Genomic DNA, 19,722 nt, shown 5'->3' with positions numbered 1-19,722 from the left:
TAGCGTGCCTTTTCTTGAATCTGTCTAGCCAGCCATTACTCGCCTTAAATTTGGAATCATCTCCATTGATACGGCGATCAAATTTCTCTGCTTGGGCTTTCAGAATTGGGCCAGAAATTGGAACACCTTCTGAGCGAGCTTGTACAAACCATTGGTACAAAGCTGAATCTAGGACATTGTCATTAGCTAACTTAACCCTTTTACGCTGTAAACCAGTTTCCTCTTCAAGAATGTTGGGTAGACTACGGAGCTTTCCTTCATCTGTTTTCCACCCTCGCAAAGTGGACTCGCTGATTCCTAGATCTCTGGCAAGCTGAGTTTGTCGTTTGCCCTTCTTTAGTTGATCTAGGGCATACAGTTTCTCTTTAGCAGAAAACGACTTGCGTTTTTGAACTTGCTTTTCCATAACAGTAAAATATTTTTTTATATAAGCAAACAACGTACACAGATAAAGCTCAATAACTAAGTAATGAAGGCCTGCAATGGTTACGAATCACTTTTTATATAAAACAAAATTAAGCTGAACGGATGTACAATTTCATACCCTTTTAATCTACAGATAATAAAGTGGATATTATTTACTTTCAACTGTTTGTTGTTTGATCACACCGCCAAGCACAGCATACATGTTGGCGGCTTTCGTCCTTTGATGTTTATTAAATTGTGCGACTCTTGTATCAACCACAACTTTGTCTGCTGCTTGGCTGTGATTGCAGTTAAATAAGAAGCCCATGTCGGCTATTGTTTGAGCAACGACTGTATACAGAATTCATGGAAGACAATCACAAAGACGATTTACTGGCTTTACTCATGGATCCGTAATAAGTAACACTTCCGATAATGTTTACTTCGGCTTAACAATTCAAAAACCTAATGAAACCAGTTTTCTCTTCTAGAGTAGAATACGGAGCTTCACCACAACCTGTTCAAATTGATAAATTTCAGAAGCCAAGCGTTGTACACACTATTTCTCGTACATTATATATATCGTATTATTTTAGAATTCATACACGATCACTTCCAAAATCACTTAAAGAACCAGGATAAATTGTTAAGTTCCAATCGTTTATTATTAAAAGTCATACACGAATTCTTCCACCAAATTATAATAAACGTTTTACACACTATTTCTCGTACGTTAAACAAATATTTTCACGGTCCGATAAAAATGCACGTAAATGAATTTCAAATTTCAGGAACCATGCCACGATCATATTATTTTAAAAGTCACAACTAATCTCATGCCCAAAATGAAGTTAATTTCTTGTTTTGTTTTTTTTTTTACTTTTCTCCAAATTTTTTTTCTCCATGTGTGAATGAATATACGAAATTTCGGGAGCCATGCTGCGACCGCGTTATATCCGAATTCGCGTTATGGCGGGGCGCGTTATAGCGGGGTTCCACTGTAACAATGAACACATGAAGGTTCAAAGTAATATGGCATTACCAAATATCAAAGTGCTACAGTTAAACATCTTGATATCATTAACTAATGAATAGCAAGATTCAAATTTTCAAAAGCAACTGTGACTGCTGCATGAAGAATACATTAGCTTACAGGAAAAAAACATTCCCCTGAAACAAGTCTTTCGACAATGTCTGCAAGTAGACAACATCTATTGTTTGACAAGATGATGCCGGCAGCAATGAATAGATGTTCACTTGAGACGTTTGCTGGAGGCACTGCTTAGATAATGATGGACGCAAGAATGGAGTAAAGGAAACCTGTCAGCATTGGCCTGCCACCATGACACTGGATCAATATCCTTTGGGATACAAGGCTCATTCAGAAATTTGTTCGGTCGGTTGTTGATATGAATTGAGGTACTCTTTTCTGACTGCAATGAGTCTGTTGTTCACAAAGGTTGACCTAATTTTACTATTCGTATTCGGCTGCATCATACTATTTGACCAAATACGAATACCTCATTTAATAAACTATTCGGGGCCGGAATAAATATGAAGCAAATATTCGATACAGGCCTACATGATAGTGTTACCCTTCTCCATCTTTCTGGCTAATTTTTGGCTGTAGGTCAATGTTCATGTACACATATTTTCTAATTATGCTTCTGCTCATAACCCTCATTATAGCTCATAAATTGGGATTCATTACCACCACTAGTGCTATGTACCAAACGTCATAGCACAAAAGCTGGTGAATCACTATATGCATATGCAGTGTTCTCCCCAGGAATTTTTTAATGCAGCAGAATATGTATACAGCAATGTCAGAAAATGTGGTATCATTGTAGAAGTGAAAAATAAATAAATTTTAAGAAAATACACATATTTGCATAGTATTCTTTATTGTCCTAAATCATTTAATGTTTTCATGCCCAAAAATTGATATGGTATTTGAATGCTGTGAAACACCACCTCCACTCTGCCTCAGTCATTTGCCATCAGATCCAGCTATTTCCATGCAAGGATAGGAAATCGTCATTCCATGTTAAACTATTCCATTACCGTCATTTTATGGGATCTTTCTTTTCTTTCATGGAAGAATCCTGCCATCTGAATATACAAACCGTGCAGTGAGCTTAGCCATGGTCAACATTGTGCTAACAGAGTGCTGGATACAATCATGTGTTGTTGTTTTTTTTTGCTTTACAGTTGTGTTTTCATTTTACAGTGTCAACACTATGGACTTTGATAATGTCAAAGGCAAGACATAATGTTTATTGTACTTGTAGTGGAAACAATTGAAATAAAAACACTTCCAGTAGATTCCACCATTTCAGGTTGATCACATGACTTTGCCAGTACATGACTGAACCAACATCAAAGGTCATGCACAGGCAGGTAAAATGAACCAGGTACAAAATATAATGGATAAGTGGGTGGATAATTATTGTGGATTATCTTTATTGCATCCCCAAGAAGTGGTTAAAGAAAAGGTGTTGTTTGAGTAATTGGATTTTGAATCGGGGGATGAAAGTTTATTTAAGAGTTTAATTTTTAAAGATAGCAGGAAGCAAAAAACATAGTGGCATTGGTGCCTAGCATATTGGCACGACACACAGAATGATAGCATATCTTGACCATGATGGTAGATGTCCCAGGGACAACACTGATATGAAGTATGTGTTTGAGACAGGGCATGAGTACAGAAAATGTTATTGAAAGACTGTTATTATTTATATAGATTAAATAATGCTATGACATGGTAGTAATGATCCATAGCCACTGACCTTATTATGTACTGAACCACAGTATGCTGAGAACTGTGACATGTGACAAAACCGATATATTGAGAACAGCTTAACACACCAAACCATAGGCACTATCAAATTTTTTTTAGATAATGGTATTTTGAGAATGAATTGGTTGTTTTGTTTCAATCCATATTGTTATACATTGGTATGATTTGGGTAATTGGGTACGTTACATCCAGAATCACATTAGAATAAGGTATGCTGTAATGGGGGGAGAGGTCTAACATGATTCTGCATGTACAGCTCTCCCCATTATAATGTGATAGCCATGTTACATAACCACTCATCATGTTATATACCAAATAGCAGTATAGTGAAAATCATCTAAAAATTATATGAATTAATGTAATTAGAAGTGGGGTGTCATGGTCAAAAGTGCCAGTCAAATGCATAATAATGCTGTTAGGTTTTTTTTTAAATTAGGTGAGTTTTGTTTCACTGCATGGTATTTATACATGTCATTTTGCCCTGTAATTGTGTCTTAGAAAGGAGGTAAAGATATAGTACAAAGCTTTTTGTGTTGTTTTCTTTTAGCCCATATTGTCATGCATTTGATATATTATTCGTGTGAATAACAATAAAACAATGTAAACCCTTCGTTTTAATAAATATAATTTGCCAATTATAATTTCTGTCTAAGTTTAAAGTGATTTAAATTTATGAAAAATCTCATTTGTAAAAAGAACCAACAAAATTAATTAAATTCAGGTTATACCCGAGTTCAGTGCATACTGACATTCAGAGCTTGATTCTTTTCTAATTATGAGTTCACAATGACATTTGATGACTTCTGCACACATTCATTTGTAAGAAGTGCTCTGATTAGTGTTTTATTTAGTCAGTTTTTCCAATAAGATATCACGTCTTCAGTTCAAAAGAACAGTTACATATGTCAAATAGTGTCTGTATTCCAACACGCTTTTAGGAATTTTAAACCACAGAATAACTTGAAAATAGGCAATGGAAAAATAATTGTCTTGATAATAGTCTGTCATGAGCATAAAAAGTTATTACAGAGCTTTCATATATTCAATTTGATGTAAAACATGCCATCTTTTTGTTGGATACTTGTATGTGATGAAAATACATGTACACATAATGAGATAAAAGATATAGAAAATAACATACATATACCTTTGATAACCACTTTAATACAAATCTATTATCAGCAAGACAAACTTAATATATGATGAATTCCCCCCAGCCAGAGACCTTTATTGCCAGGATAAATCATATGTCTGTAAATTTAATTTTATTTGAATCAGTCTAACAGAATGCTATCCATGAATACAGATAACAATTTACTATGCCAAAGCAATCACTAGCTCTTCTCTGATATACTGCACCAACAAAATCATCTCCAGAATATTGTATGCCCCAATTGTGAAGGCATAAGGGGGCATTATTGGTTTGCAGTCTCTCTGTCAGTACATACATCCAGCCTGAATCCATGTTGGCACAAAAACTATTAAACTTACATCCACAAAATTTTACTTTATCATTTTAATCAGCAGACGACCTGAACAGATTTTCAGGCCATTACAGTGTTTCTTTTTCTTCTTTTTTTTTAATACACATTTTCTATCTTTGTTGACCTAGACGAGTTTTATAAACATCTTGTTAGCAGTTAAGTAAATTGGCTTGCATGGAAAGTACATTATTTGACTTGTTCATAAATTTCATTTTGAAATGAGCACTCGTATAAGATCTTTTATTCAAAGTCTTATTTCGTATGTATTATTGTCCAACACTATTTCAGCATTGATTGTCTCTGTTAGAACACATCAGATGCAGGAGGTCGTGGGATCAATCCCCGGCCGTGTCATACCAAAGACTTACAAAAATGATACTAACAGCTGCCTTGCTGGGTGTTCAGCATTAATAGCTTAGTGTTAGGACTGTTCGGCCTGGTGTCAGGATAATGTGACTGGGTGGAACATCGTGCTACGTGTCGGCGGCATGATGCCCCAGTGCTAGACATCACTATAAACTGCCACATTGCAGATATCATAGCAATATGACTGAAAAATTGTTAATCCTTTTGTACTTAATGCTACTCTCTTGGTAATTATTAAAACAGTATGGATCTATGATATTTTTAAAATAAACATTTTTTTCTTTACAGATATTAAAGTTCTTGTTCTTGAAACAACCAGCATATTTAGAAAATATTTATTTGGGATGGACATTCCACTCAGCTACCTTACTGCAGACTTCATAATGGTATCATCAGTTTCAAACTATATAACTGGCTGGGTAGGTATTTTATCTCAAAAACGTTATTTGTTATTTTGTGTTTTTATGTTATTTTTATTTAGAGTTTTGTGTATTTGTATTTATGCATAAATATTACAATAATTGCTCAGTGTAAAACACCTTTTACACAAATACAATAGATGATCCTGGACAGGTGGACTGAATTGAAACTGCCTGTTTATTCAGTATTTATGTACAGATAAATAAATTGCTGGACAGGCAGCTGTACACAGGATACCTTATTGCCTAAGAAGAAGTAATAGTGAAGTAGTGTATAAAAATAAATGTTTAATTAAACAGCTTTTATACATTTAAAAGTAGTACATAATTGCTGTGTGACCTGCTATAGCACGCTCATTTATAACACAAATTCAGATAGAACATGATTGTAGCTTGGATTCTGAAATTGCATATACATGTACTTTTCTGGTACACAATTATTTTTTCTTTTCTTAAAAGTACAAAAAGTAACTTGTAAACAGTTTTATTATCATTTTGGGGAAGAGATCATCTATGAATTCTAATATAAGACAATCGTGGCGTGGCTCTTGCAATTTTATATACATGTATTTTTCTTGTACACAAAAAAGTTTTTTCTTCTTAAAAGTATGAAAATTAACATGTAAGTTCATTCAGGGATCACACTGGGCTTTGCCAGTGTCACAAATTGCGATTTCTTTTCCTTTTTGGCATCAGAATATACAATCTGGAGAACTTTTCTTTGACAGCATTTTTGACTGTTTAAACTTGTATATACAGTCTTGGGTTTGGAGTGGAGAAGTTCAAAGGCAACATGAAAGGAAGCTTCAAACTTGGATATAAAATCACTGGAATCTGTCTCCTGTTACGTAACACTCAAATAGTCGTCCTACTGGACTAGATATAATCCACCAACCACAGAATGAATGGTTCCAATTGACCAAATGATGGCTATATTTTTTTTATGTATCCCCAAAAAAGTTTTCCGTTTTATTGAAACTTCATGGAAAACTGATTGTGTATGAAGCACTGATTGTTCTATATAAATACTAAGCAAAATGAAAAACAGTTAAGTCTCAATTAATGTTCTACAATTATTTGATGATACTGCCAAAATAACAAATGGGAATTTGTTTGGTCCTCCAAAGTCAGCACCAAACTCTTAAATAAAAGCAATGGAATCTGTAACTTCCGAGATATACTTCAGCACAAGGTCAGCTTTGACCTGATGTCAACTTGGGATTTTAATCCCAAGACAGGACAGCTATTTAATTTTCAACAATTTAATAAATGGTAGTAATGGTAAATATTAAGTGTGCAGTATGCATGAATGAATCAAGAATGAAATTGCATTGTTTCAGTCAAAACTCTGAAATAGCTTCAAATGAATCGATCACACCTAAAATTCTTTCTTTACATAAATGTAGATGACTCATGTGGCTCAGTGTAAAGTTAAGAAAGTATATAATAAAATAATCACTGAAAATGATTAATGTATTTCTCAGGAAGAGTACAGCCAGAAACAAATTGAATTATACAACACACAAAAAATGGTACCACTCGAATGTGTTTCCCAATTAATGCAGTGTTGTTATGGTCCAGAATGCGCTAATACTTTGAAAGAGAAATTTAGAATCATTTTTCTTCTTTATAGCTAACTAAATGTCATGTCAGTGTAATATGGAGATAATGAATACTCCCTGTAGGAATATTACAATGAATTCTCCCGTCTATACATGTTTATTTGTTTACCGTAGTAACAGTACTGACATTTTAATATATTTATCTATTTGAATTTCCATATGCAGTAATATTTAACAGTAGAATATATTATTGTTTTGTCACTTGAGTCAATATAGATGTATGCAATCAGTTAAATAACGCTATTGTAGTATAGCAACATTAATTCTACGGGAGCATCAATCTTCAACACTGAAGAATAATTATAGGTTTATTTCTTATAATTTGGTATATTGTCTGTAATGCTTTATTTTGTATATTGTAATGTGGTCTCTATTGTAAGCATACCGCAGTCAGGTTAGCTCTCTTATTTCATGTATACACTGTACTGCAAGTTCTTGTACTTTTATATATAGTCTCTGCCAGTCAGAATGCATCTGCCAGAAAAAGGGCACATGACTGGTATTTATACCCTTGAGACCCATTGGTCTTACACAGAGATTGATGGGAAAAACCTTGGCCATAAGTGCGTGAGGGAAACACACATATAGTTTGAATGATACTTAACAACACATTATAAATGCTCTAAAGTATGATGGCAGGTGAATTGTAATGCGCACATTCACAAGTAATTTGGCAGTAGAATTACTCTATATTTGGACACTTGATGTGAAGATATAGAGGATATTTGCTTGAAACAAGTGAATAATGGATATATTTCATTGAGTGGATGAAAAACTCAGTATTTTCATGAGTGGCATAGCCATAAGTGAAAATGCTAGAGTTTTTCACCCATGAGATGAAATGTATCCGTTATTCACTTGTTTGAAGCAAATATTCTTTTTACTTTATGCTCACATATGTTGGCTACCTAAAGTTTGTGACACAGTGAATTAGCAGATTTCTTACAGTAATGTGAGCTGTTTACCGTACATGTTCTGCTGTGCTATGTGTACCTGCGCACAAAATTAGTTCCACATCAGATTGATAAAAATTAACTGATATTTCCAGAATAACATTCTACAAGTTTCAAGGATAACAGACAGGGATTATTAATCTGCTAATAATTAATTATAAATTATTAATTTGCTAAGGTGCAAAATCAAAGGGAGGTAAGTATGTTCTGACCCCTAGAAGTAGTTCCTGTAGTGAAAAAATATTGTTATTTTTTCACTACAGTGAAATATCAATATTATTTTAATTAGAAAATCAAGTAATTCACTGCTTAGCATAAAATAAATTCATTTATCTCAGGAAACGAATATAATATGCTAAATAGTGTAAGAGGACTCAAAAGAGGTCAAAACACAATGACCAAAAAGACTCATCTGGACCAACATTGACAACAGGAAACAAACCTGTACGAAGTAAGTGCCAGTCACAGTCATCTGAAACAACAGTATTAAAATATTAAAATATTTGTACAGTTCTTTATTGTACCTAGCAACCCGACAAGTCCTTTATATCTTCGTGCACATATTCATAAATATCCCATATTGTTGACCATTCATATAGACATGAAATGCTGAAAGCTAATATTTAATGCTGAGGCTTGTGAAAATTATTTTTAAATGAGCCACACACTACTTATATTTTATAACACCAGAATTCATCACAGAATCTAATGAATTGTTTCACTTTTTTTAAATGACTGGAACATATTTATTGTGACTTGAAAATTTACTTTTTGCAGGAAAAATGCTAAATAGGTATGGGAATGTGTCATAGTGAATAATACAGGATCTTTGACCATATCTGAGAATGTGTTATACTAGGTAAATTTGCGACATTGGCAAAGCCCTATATCATCCCTGGATAAACTTTTACATGTTATGTTTCATGCTTTTAAGAAGAAAAAAAGCTTCCTTTTGAGTACAAGAAAAATAGATGATTATGAAATTTCCGAAGCATTGCAACAATCATCTTATATTAGAATTCATATGCAATCTCTTCCCTGCAGTGATAATAAACTTTTTAGACAATTTTTCATACTTTTAAGTAGAAAAAATATTATTTCTTGTACAATAAAAATATATGTAGATGAAATTTTAGGAGCCATGTCACAAATTTTATATCCGAATTCGTGTTTTAATGGAGTGTGGTATAGTGGGGTCACACTGTGCATTTGAGTACCCAACATATAAATACACTCCAGTGGATTCAATACCTGCCATATTAATATACTCCTGTACATAAATTACAGTATTAAACATGTAGTTTTACTCTTATTCATGAGGGCCTCAAGTGGCCAAGTGGTCTAAAGAGCTCTCCATTACGGATCACTGCCATCTCACCTCTGTCTGCATGGGTTCGAGTCTCGGATTTGGCCAATATGGTTATGTGAGGAAGCTTGCCAGTAGCTTCTTGTGGATCGGTGGTTCTTTCCGGGGTTTTCCCGGGTTCTTCCTCCACCATTAATACTGGCCACCATATATAGCCTATCGTGTGCTGAAAAATGGCATTAAACCCCACAACAACAACAACAACTTATTCATGAATTAAGTACCCAGCATACAAATATACTCATGAATTTATTAATTGTGTGTGTGTGTGCATACCAACATATAAATATACTCATATACCCAACATATAAATATACTCAAGCATAGATGAAATGTAAACATATATACTCATTCAAATAAATGTAATACCCAACATATAATCATGGACATGAATTAAATACCAGCATGTAAATATTCTCATATATGCATGGTGTGGATATACTCTTGTACATGAATTTAAATATCTAACATACTTATATATACTTATCAACATGAATTTAAATATCCAAATTAAAAATATACACCTGTATATGAATTGAAATATTTTGTATGTACTGGCTTTTGTGCAATTTTTCCATTATTAAAAAAAATATGTATTTCCCTCTATCCTAAATAATGTTTGCAAAAATGAAAAATATAATTTTTACCCAGATATCTTGTTTGGAACATTAATATTTCTGTTGTGTTCTGATGTACCTGGTTCACTGCTGGTTGGAAGTGGGCTAGGTAATTTAGTTTTAATTTTGTAATTGTTTGCGTATTTAAGCACCTAGCCTTTTTTTTATACACCCAGCATAGGGCAAAAGGTGTTATAATATCTGCTAATATGTCTATCTGTGTCTTACCTCATTTTTGCATAATAACTCAAATTCTCCACTAATTACTTTTACCAAACTTTGTAAATTGCTTGCATTTGGGTTAAGAGAGAATCCTATTGATATCAGACTCAAAAGGTCAGAGGTGAAAGTTGCTGACTGAAAGAAGACAAATGATTTCTGATCAGTGACATAATTTTTACATCACAGACCAATACCAGACTTTGTGACAGTCTTACACTTGGAGTGACAAAAAAATCCTATTGAATTGGGGTTTAGAGGTCAAAGGTCAAAGCCACAGAATGAAAAAGAGAAATGGTTTCAGCACAGTAACATTAATTCTGAATGACTCACCTGAACCAAAGTTAATGGATGGATTACAATTGGATGCAGAAGAAGACCATCAATCTGGGGGTCAAAGGTCAGTCACTGTGACAGAAAATGGTTTCTTAAAGTAACTTTAATTATTGTGTGGATTAACAGAAGGTAGGCAGCAGTAGAGACAGCTGACAAGATCCACATCTCATGACCCCTAAACAAAGTGATTTGCAAGCACGTTTATGACAAAGGGAAATGTACCTTTCATATCGAGTGCATAGAATAAATGTAGTGAATCACTCTTTTACATATCGAGAGTGTACAAAGGACGACAGAGCAGTCATGTACATCAAATCAGAAATATTGTGAGTACCTTAAATCAAAACCGTTACCAAATGATTCCCATTTTCCAGTAAATTAAACTGGGTTTGTACTCATTTTTGGGTAAAGCAGTCAACATTTCCAACAAACAAGTTTGCTGTCTCCGTTTAATTTAGTGACAGATATCCCTTGATAACCACAGTTTGGACATTCAGTTCAGTCTTTACATCTATATTAGCAGTACAGATAATGGTATTCTACAATTAAATTTCTGATAGATTCTAAATGATTTTGCTTTTTAGGCCAATCATCACCATTTTGGATATGTTAAGATTGCTTGAATCATTTCTTAAGGAAAATTTGGATTATATTACAAGTTTTCAGAGTACAGATAATATGTATAGATGTCTATTATATTGGTGATACATTCTGTTGTAAATGGCGATCTTTACATTTTGAAACAGTATTGATGTTAGAGCTGGGTTACATGTAGATTAGCTTCTACATTTAATTTGAGACTTATCACTAATGACAGTACATGTACAAAGAAAACAGTTTTATTAATAAAAATAAAAACAAATGTAGCAGAATTCATTTATTTGTAATAGATAACACTGAAACATAGTGAAAATGTTCTTTATTGTCAAGCAAGGATATAATGCAGACTAGTTTACCTAGACCACTTCTGACCACTTGCCAGGCACATCAGTACACAATCCCAGCATTAAAGATATTAATTTTTCTGATAAAGTATTCTTGAAAATGTATCACTTTCATTAGTATATGAATTATCCAGACAGAAAAGTAGTTGTTTTATAATGTCCTGATATTTAGGTATTGGGATTACTGTTCCCTGTACTGTACTTGTTCTCAGATTTACACTAGTTTTTGTCAACACTTTTTTATGTTCTACCAGCATAAACGGGCATAATATTACTTGAAAAAGTTTGAAACAACTGAGTATCTTTAATGGAATAGTGACTGTCGTGTTGGTCAGTCAACTCTTAATATAAATTACTAGCTTGAGAATTCTACTTGAAGCAAATTACAGTAAAACCTCTTCTGCCAGCAAAATGCTGTCTCACAATACAGGTGATCTCCTAACACAGGTTTATGCAAAATGACCAGTTTACAAGGTCAAAATTTAGCATTGTTTAAGAAGGAAAAATAACTACAATTACTGTGTATATACTGTATATATATGATTTTTGTTGAAATTTTGGATGTATTCATCAGAATTTGTTTATATATAGCAATAAAGATATACCTTGATCATTAAACATAAAGCACATTTATATTTGAATGATCACTTGTATATGTATTAGTATATGAATGGCAAAATGTAATAAGGTGATATTCTTCTAATGTTAGAATTTTTCTTCTAGTGTTAAAATTTTTCTATCTTTTATTGAGGTTCTAGCTACCATTGTTAATAAAGTGTTAATGTTATAAGTGATCTGTTGTAGTTATAACCACTGTTGCTGTTTTGATCAGAATTTGGGAATATATATATATACATACATACATACATACACATACATACATACATACATACATACATATATATATATATATATATATATATATATATAAAGAATACAAATCACATGGCGAATAACAATCCTTTCAAGTGCACTGGATCCAGCAAGGGATCACATGTGTCAGGGATTAAGATAAATGCAATAAACTGACAACAAACAGTGCGAAACTAGTATCTAACTAGCGTGAGTGCTTTTGACTCTTTAATGAGTCCTTTTCAAAGGTAAATACAACCCATAGACAAGACAAACAAATAAAACAGCAGAACAGTTATGTTTGCAAAACTTTACATGGGTGTTTCTACCGGAATGTAACCTTTAACTTTATTATGTTTCAATTAGTTTATTTCAACTTGTTGCTGATACTGGAAATGATTTTTTATTGACCTAGAAATCGATGAGCCATAACGACGTGTTATTTTATGTAAATTTATGTAAACGCAAATTATATCCCGGATATTTCATTGTTATAGTAATCATTATAGGCTATATAGCAAATTTAGAGAATTATTTAAAAGAAAATATGTTGGTTGCAAAAGATAATTTTATTTGTGCATGGCAGTCTTTTTCAAGTGTTCATGGTTTGAACCGCTTGGTTTCAATGTTCTAAGGTGGCATGTCCAGTAAGATTCCTTTTCTTTCCTGGTTTAGGAACTCGAGTTGGGGTTGTGAGCAAGTGCAATAAGTGTTATATTACTAAAAGTGTGGCCAGGGGAGGAGAAGTGTTCTGCGACCAGCTTCTTTATCATCCAATCAGATCTATGAAAGTTTATCCTTTTGTGTAGCTTTTCAGTTTCTCTGCCATACAGAAGGTTACAGATCTTACATATGATGAGATAAATGACATTCTCTGTTTTGCACATTTTGTTTGGACCATTTATGTTTAGTCTTTCTCTTGTCACTATGCTATAAAATGTCCTCATCTCTATTATATGTTGACAGGTTTTGCACCTTTTATCACCACAGGGGCCAGATTGAATAGGGTGGTCTTGATTAGTGATTGGCATTAGCTTCACCCTGACTAGGATGTCCTTGAGGACTTTTTTGGTCTCCACTAGGCTACTACAGTAATCTTAGGGAGGATTAACTTTAGTGCATCCAATGATTCCATGATGGGCTAGTGTTTCCCAATGATTTTACCTACTTTGGGGTTGTCTGGATGGTAGGTCAGGATAAATGGTATCCTATCAGCCTTTTCCTTCTTTCTATATTTTAATGGGTCATTGCAGTTTGTTTAGCCCTTTGGGTTCCTATCAGCCTCTTCCTTCTTTCTATATTTTAATAGGTCATCACGGTTTGTTTGTTTAGCCCTTTGGGTTGCCTCCTTAATCAGGGCTAAACAAACAAAACTATGGTGTTGATCTCTGTTTTTACAATAAGGCTGTTCATAGCATTGTTTAAATGCATATTTTGTTGAAAGACATGGTCTCTGGTTACATTCTACATGTGGTCACTCATGAAAGTGTGTTTATATAATAAAATCGATCCATTCATTATGATTGTGGTAATAAATGACAGGTGGTCGCTCATAGCAGAGGTCACTCAAGACAGTTTTACTGTATATAAAAATCCAGTATGTATCATTATGACTGTCCATACACTGTCTATTCATTTGATTTAGACCACAACCTGCATTTTGCAAATAGAATTTGCAGTCTTTTCCATACTACTGTAAAGTTTTAGGTGGGGGTTTGGGGATTGATATTTTCATCACATACATTATTTATAATGGGAATGAATCGTGTTTGAAAATAAAACTTCATTTTTTTTGTCACATTATAAACAGTATTTAGTATCCACAACATTTTAGTAAGCATGACACTAATAATAATAATTAAATAGCTACAAATTGAGAACTAAAACAAAGTCAAGTTCAAATTCTCCATTTAACTATTCTGATTTCATTATACTGCTTATAAGTCAAGTCAAACTGCAAACAATAAAGATCCTGATCTGCCATGAAATAATGCACCTGCAGATCAGGGTCTGTGCTGTTTGTTCTACTGATTAGTCCTAACAAACTGCACATATCCAGATCTTCTGGTGCATTATGTGATGACAGATCTGGGTCTGCACAGTTTGCAGTTGGACTGGACTTGGAAGCAAGTATATTCAGTAAGGGTAAAATATTTGTATGTTTATGTCCCAACTTGATTTTATTCTGTTGGCCTTAACTGATGCAACTGATGTCCGGTCATTATGTGTACTGTTGAAAATTGTTCTTAGTTTTGAAAATATTGTGGCAGGAAAATGAAAGGGGTATAAGTAAACCATTGGGTTCATAAGACTATGCAAGTCAGTTGACTTGTTTAAGTACATGTCAAGTTTATTGACCATCAGCACTTGGGAAGGACCACTTACCATTTCCGTTACAAATAATACAAGAGGTTTGTAACCTGATATGGTACTCCCTCACTATAAGGGCTTCATTATAACACAGTTCCTGTTATAAGGCAATAATGGTCACAGATCCCATTTTGTATGAAGTGGTAGAAGAATTATATGTATCAATTTCTTCATTAGGCTGTCTCATTTTAATACAGTACTCTATGGCTCCTATGGACAAACTTATGAAGGAATACCAAATATGTTAGGACTCTGGCAGATGAGACCAAGACATCTTAGTGGTTGCCAGTTTAATTATGCCTTATATACAGTTTTTAATTATAGTGAAACCTGTCATTAAAAAGAAAAGACTACAGGAGTCACACTATTTCGTCTTTTGTGGACAGATGTTTATTTATGTAAAAGTATGCTAGTAGACATTGTAGGCATGTCCTTTATTTAGAGGTATAACAGTAAACATACCAGATCAGGTTTAGAAATTTCATTTATGAAAAGCTTTCCTTTATTTCAAGGTATAATAATAAAAATCAAAGACATGGTTCAGAAATTTTCTTTATGGACTATATTGGATTATACTTTCAAATTTCTACACAAGATTTTTTCTTTGAAATAAAAATGTAGAATTACTTATTTTATCAGGTTGTGTTAACTTTAGTGGTTATATTTTTCAGAGAGCAATGCTGAAACACTGGACACAAATGGAATGGTTCCGATGGCTGTATCTCATATTTTCCAGATATATGATCGTGAATACATTACAACAGATAACCAACCACTCTCCAAAGTAATGTAGGGAAATGCATGAGCTTTTTGAGCTTAATGTTTACCAGAGGAAAAATAACAGTAGAAAAAATGTATGTCACTGACCTTCTGACAGGATCATCAGTGTGTTTGTGTCTCTGCATAGATTAGTTGTAACATGATGGTGCAATATGCAGCGACAGTCTGCAGTTGACTCTTTATTCCACAGAGAGAACAAGTGGTTTTATTAGGACAAATGTCATTGACAAATTCTATTGGTACATCTGAGAGAACAAGTGGATTTAATAGGACAATTGTCATTGACAAATTCTATTGGTACATCTGAGAGGACAAGTGGATTTAATGGGACAATTGTCATTGTCAAATTCTGTTGGTACATCTGAGAGGACAAGTGGATTTAATGGGACAATTGTCATTGTCAAATTCTATTGGTACATCTGAGAGAACACGTGCAACAAAACCTTCAGTTGTGATTGTGGGAGAAAATGAACCGATTATATAATTAAGTAAAAAGAAAGTAAGAGTAATAGATACAAAAAATAAAATCATGGATCATTTGAATTGTTAATCCTATTCTTTGCTTTTTTATTGGGATAAATTTGAAACAAGTCATGGCATGGTCCATGCAGTTTGTACAGAAGTTATAATCCTAAAATATAGTAGTATTTCTCTTGATTCGGATTTATGTTGGCATACAAGGACATTGAGAAAGATACTATGCATATCCACCCATTTGCAAATAAAAAATTTCACAAAACTTGAAGCATGTATCAGTTAGCATATCTTGTGTCTTTGATGGAAAGCTAATGTTCGCATTATCAGAAACATTGATAATTTTATTTCAGTAACAAACTGTCTTGGATAAAAAAGTTACTATAGTGTTGCTTATATGATTGCTTTAAATGCAGTCTATGCGCAGCAATAGGTGACCCACTCACTACCATTCCCATGTAAAATGTAGTCTGCATTAATATGGATGAACTTATTAATACATCACTTATCAACCAGTCAAAATATTTCCAGTTAACACATGCAACATCTTTGTTCAACAGTTCATCATTTGTAGTAGTGAGAGTGACAGCAATTAAATATTTATTCAGCGCTGCTATCCCAGTCATGAACATAGTGTTCAGTGGACTTGGTATAGATGTTGCTGCTGTATGTTGCTTTCCCAAATAAAGGGTATTCACTTGATTCCACTCCGTGTTAATTCTCTTAAAATCTAATGTCAGTACTACATTGCATATTCAAACTAAACCCTTGGAGTGAAGTTGACACAGTTGTTGCTGTCATCCACAGCTTTCATTAGCCAGCCCAGTCTTCACTGGGCTTCTTCAGTTTCCACTGGAGAAACTTTACTCAAAGATTATCCATAAAATTCCAAATTGACTCAAGGGTTATCCATAACATTCAAAATTTACTCAGGGGTTATCCATAACATTCAGAATTTACTCAAGGGTTATCCATAACATTCAAAGTTTACTCCAGGGTTATCCAAAACATTCAAAATTTGCTCAAGGGTTATCCATAACATTCAAAATTTACTCAAGGGTTATCTATAACATTCAAAATTTACTCAAGGGTTATCCATAACACTCAAAATTTGCTCAAGGGTTAACACTCAAAATTTACTCAAGGGTTATCAATAACACTCAAAATTTACTAAAGGGTTATTCATAACATCAAAAATTTACGTACAGGTTATCCATAACATTCTGTCAGGAAGTTTCACAGTCCTGCTATGACCTTATACAACCCTGTTGTTCCCATTCATTAACCACTTAACCACGGGACCCTCACTGACAGAATGAACTGAAATTCAGCAGCAGCAACAGACAGTCCCCCAAAGCAAATCAAGAGTATATAAATACAAAAAAATGGATCTGGTTTTTGCTGTGTACAGATATTTATTTTGATAAAATATATGTTGCACATTCATAGCTCAGGAGTTAGATATTGATAGCTCAAGTGTTACACATTCATCGCTCAAGTATTATACATTCATAGCTCATGTTACACATTCATGGCTAAAGAGTTGCACATTCGTAGCTCAAGTGTTACACAGTTGTAGCTCTCATTTTGCACATTCATAGCTCAAGAGTTACACATAGTTGAAATGTTACACAGTCAGCTCTCTTTTTACACATACGTTGCTCAAAAGTTACACAGCTCAAGTGTTACACATTCATAGCTCAGGAGTTGCACATAGCTCAAGTGTTACAGATTTATAGCATAAGAGTTACACATTCTTAGCTCAAGAGTTACACACAGCTCAAGTGTTAAACTCTAATAGCTCAAGATATTTTGACAGTGCTATGTTTATATTTCTCCTTCAGATATGTTCCTCAATCATGTTAACATTTGGATATAAGGTGGTGTCAGGGTTCTTGCGGTCTTTGAAGGTCTTTGACAGTTTGGGAAAACTGAGGTATCATTTTTAAGACCTTGAAAGTTTGGGAAAATCGAGCAGATTATCCTGAGGTCTTTAAAAGTCTTTGAAAATTGAAATAAACGTAAACATTTTAATTTCAAAAATAAAATTGTCCAAGGTTGTTAGATTCGGATGTAGTCGAGTTTTCCAGGTTTCTTTCTTTTGTTGACCCATTCAGTTTCATTTCATCATTAAACAGTATTGTAGTATTTTGCATTCTTTATGTTCTCATATAACATGACATGTATACAAAATGATTGCAAAAATAGATCTTGGAAATCTGTTTGTGTTCTTTGAAAGTTTGGGAAAAGTCTTTGAATTTATCATTCAGAATTCTATATTGTGCTCTACAGTTTTGTACTTTGCTTAAAATTTGATTTTTAGACACAAAAAAGAATTTCCAAGGTTTCCTGACACAAGCTGTCCTGGCTTTTTTATATATAAAAAAGACCTTGTGCATCATAGGTCTTATTAAAAGAACATTTAATTCCCTTTATTTTGGTGTATGATCGATGGGTGTAATTTGGCTTATAAAGTATACTGCTTGGCCTTACTAGAGATGTGCACATATAAAAAGACTTAATTTTGCTTGGTCATTTTCACTTTCTGGACTTCAAAGGTACAAATATTTTTTAAAAGAGCTCATAATATTCTTTTTATATATTTTGTAATTCATTGCACTTTCTGAAGATGGTATTGCATATTCAAGCAAAATTCATTTTCCATATTTAATACCTGCTAAAGTTAGTGTACTTTGAACTAGTTAGTCTGATTTTTTGAGTAGATGGGGCCAGCCATTTTGATCAGATGTGTGCTTAGATCATGCATGATTTCCACAATTATAAGTAAAGAAATATCAGCTACAGCATATGAAACTAGTACAGAGGTATGCCAACATTCTCTCCATTGTGCATGATGCAAAATGCAAACAACTTCACCATACACGTTGCTATCTGAAGTTTTTAATATCTGTGGAGCACCTCTTAAATCCAGTCCTTCTAAAAAGATAAAATATTGAATCTTTACTATCTCATATTGGCAATGGACATTAACCTCATCCTGCCACCACCAGGTGTTGCTAGTTTTTAATCTTTGCTTCTGTACTGTAAATTTTGTTTGTGATAACCTCCTGTAAATCCATGCAAATATTAGCATCAAAATTGACGATTCATCCAGGAATTTGGACTTAATGTGTGTAATAATCATTTCTCTACAGGTGGTTAACATTATCTTTTCATTTGTCCAATTTTTTATGTGAATTTCTCACATTCAGATTTAGACCACTTATACAACATGCTATCATTGAACATATCATTCACGTTGTAGCATGCACTGCCTATTTGCTTGCTGTCTCAATAACGATTGTTTTATTAGCATCTTCTTCACTTCTTCACACAGAGTTAATGGTTTTTTCTTCATTTTGTGTTGTTTCAGTAAATTCTCCACCTAATTAACAAGCCTATTACTTCAAGTCCTAGTAAGCAATTTACCCATAATATTCCGAATTCAGGCTCAGCCACATGGTTTCCTCATCAAGTACTGAGACACACTCTTTTTAGTACCTGTTATTATTCTTATAGGCTCAGATTTATTTCTTCCTATGATTCTTTCTCTTGCATGATACACGTATTCCTCTTAGAAATAGCATAGCTAAACCAGGGATGTTTATAAGCTTTATGCATTCTTTCCAATGGCAAACAGTCCTATCTATATTTCAGTTTCTTCAAAGTACTTTCTCGAAGGCCTTTTCAGATACATACATTTGATGTGCCAAAT

General features: G+C 33.5%; 1 protein-coding gene across 1 annotated transcript in view; it reads left to right on the top strand.

Moving 5' to 3' along the window:
• The window catches only part of LOC149777017 (N-acetylglucosaminyl-phosphatidylinositol de-N-acetylase-like), a 29,313-nt gene extending 13,035 nt beyond the window's left edge, over nt 1-16,278 (top strand). Inside the window, exons 6-7 of the mRNA XM_089941778.1 lie at nt 5,344-5,474; nt 15,425-16,278. Coding sequence (XP_089797904.1) covers nt 5,344-5,474; nt 15,425-15,541 — 248 coding nt within the window. The 3' untranslated portion in view covers nt 15,542-16,278. The remainder of the gene's footprint in view (nt 1-5,343; nt 5,475-15,424) is intronic.
• The last annotated feature ends 3,444 nt before the right edge of the window (nt 16,279-19,722 follow it).

Source organism: Sinohyriopsis cumingii, chromosome 18 (assembly GCF_028554795.1).
Source record: "Sinohyriopsis cumingii isolate HCF-2022 chromosome 18, ASM2855479v2, whole genome shotgun sequence".
Taxonomy (NCBI): Eukaryota; Metazoa; Mollusca; class Bivalvia; order Unionida; family Unionidae; genus Sinohyriopsis; species Sinohyriopsis cumingii.
Note: the sequence above shows the minus strand (reverse complement) of the source record. Positions and strands in the feature narration are given on the sequence as shown.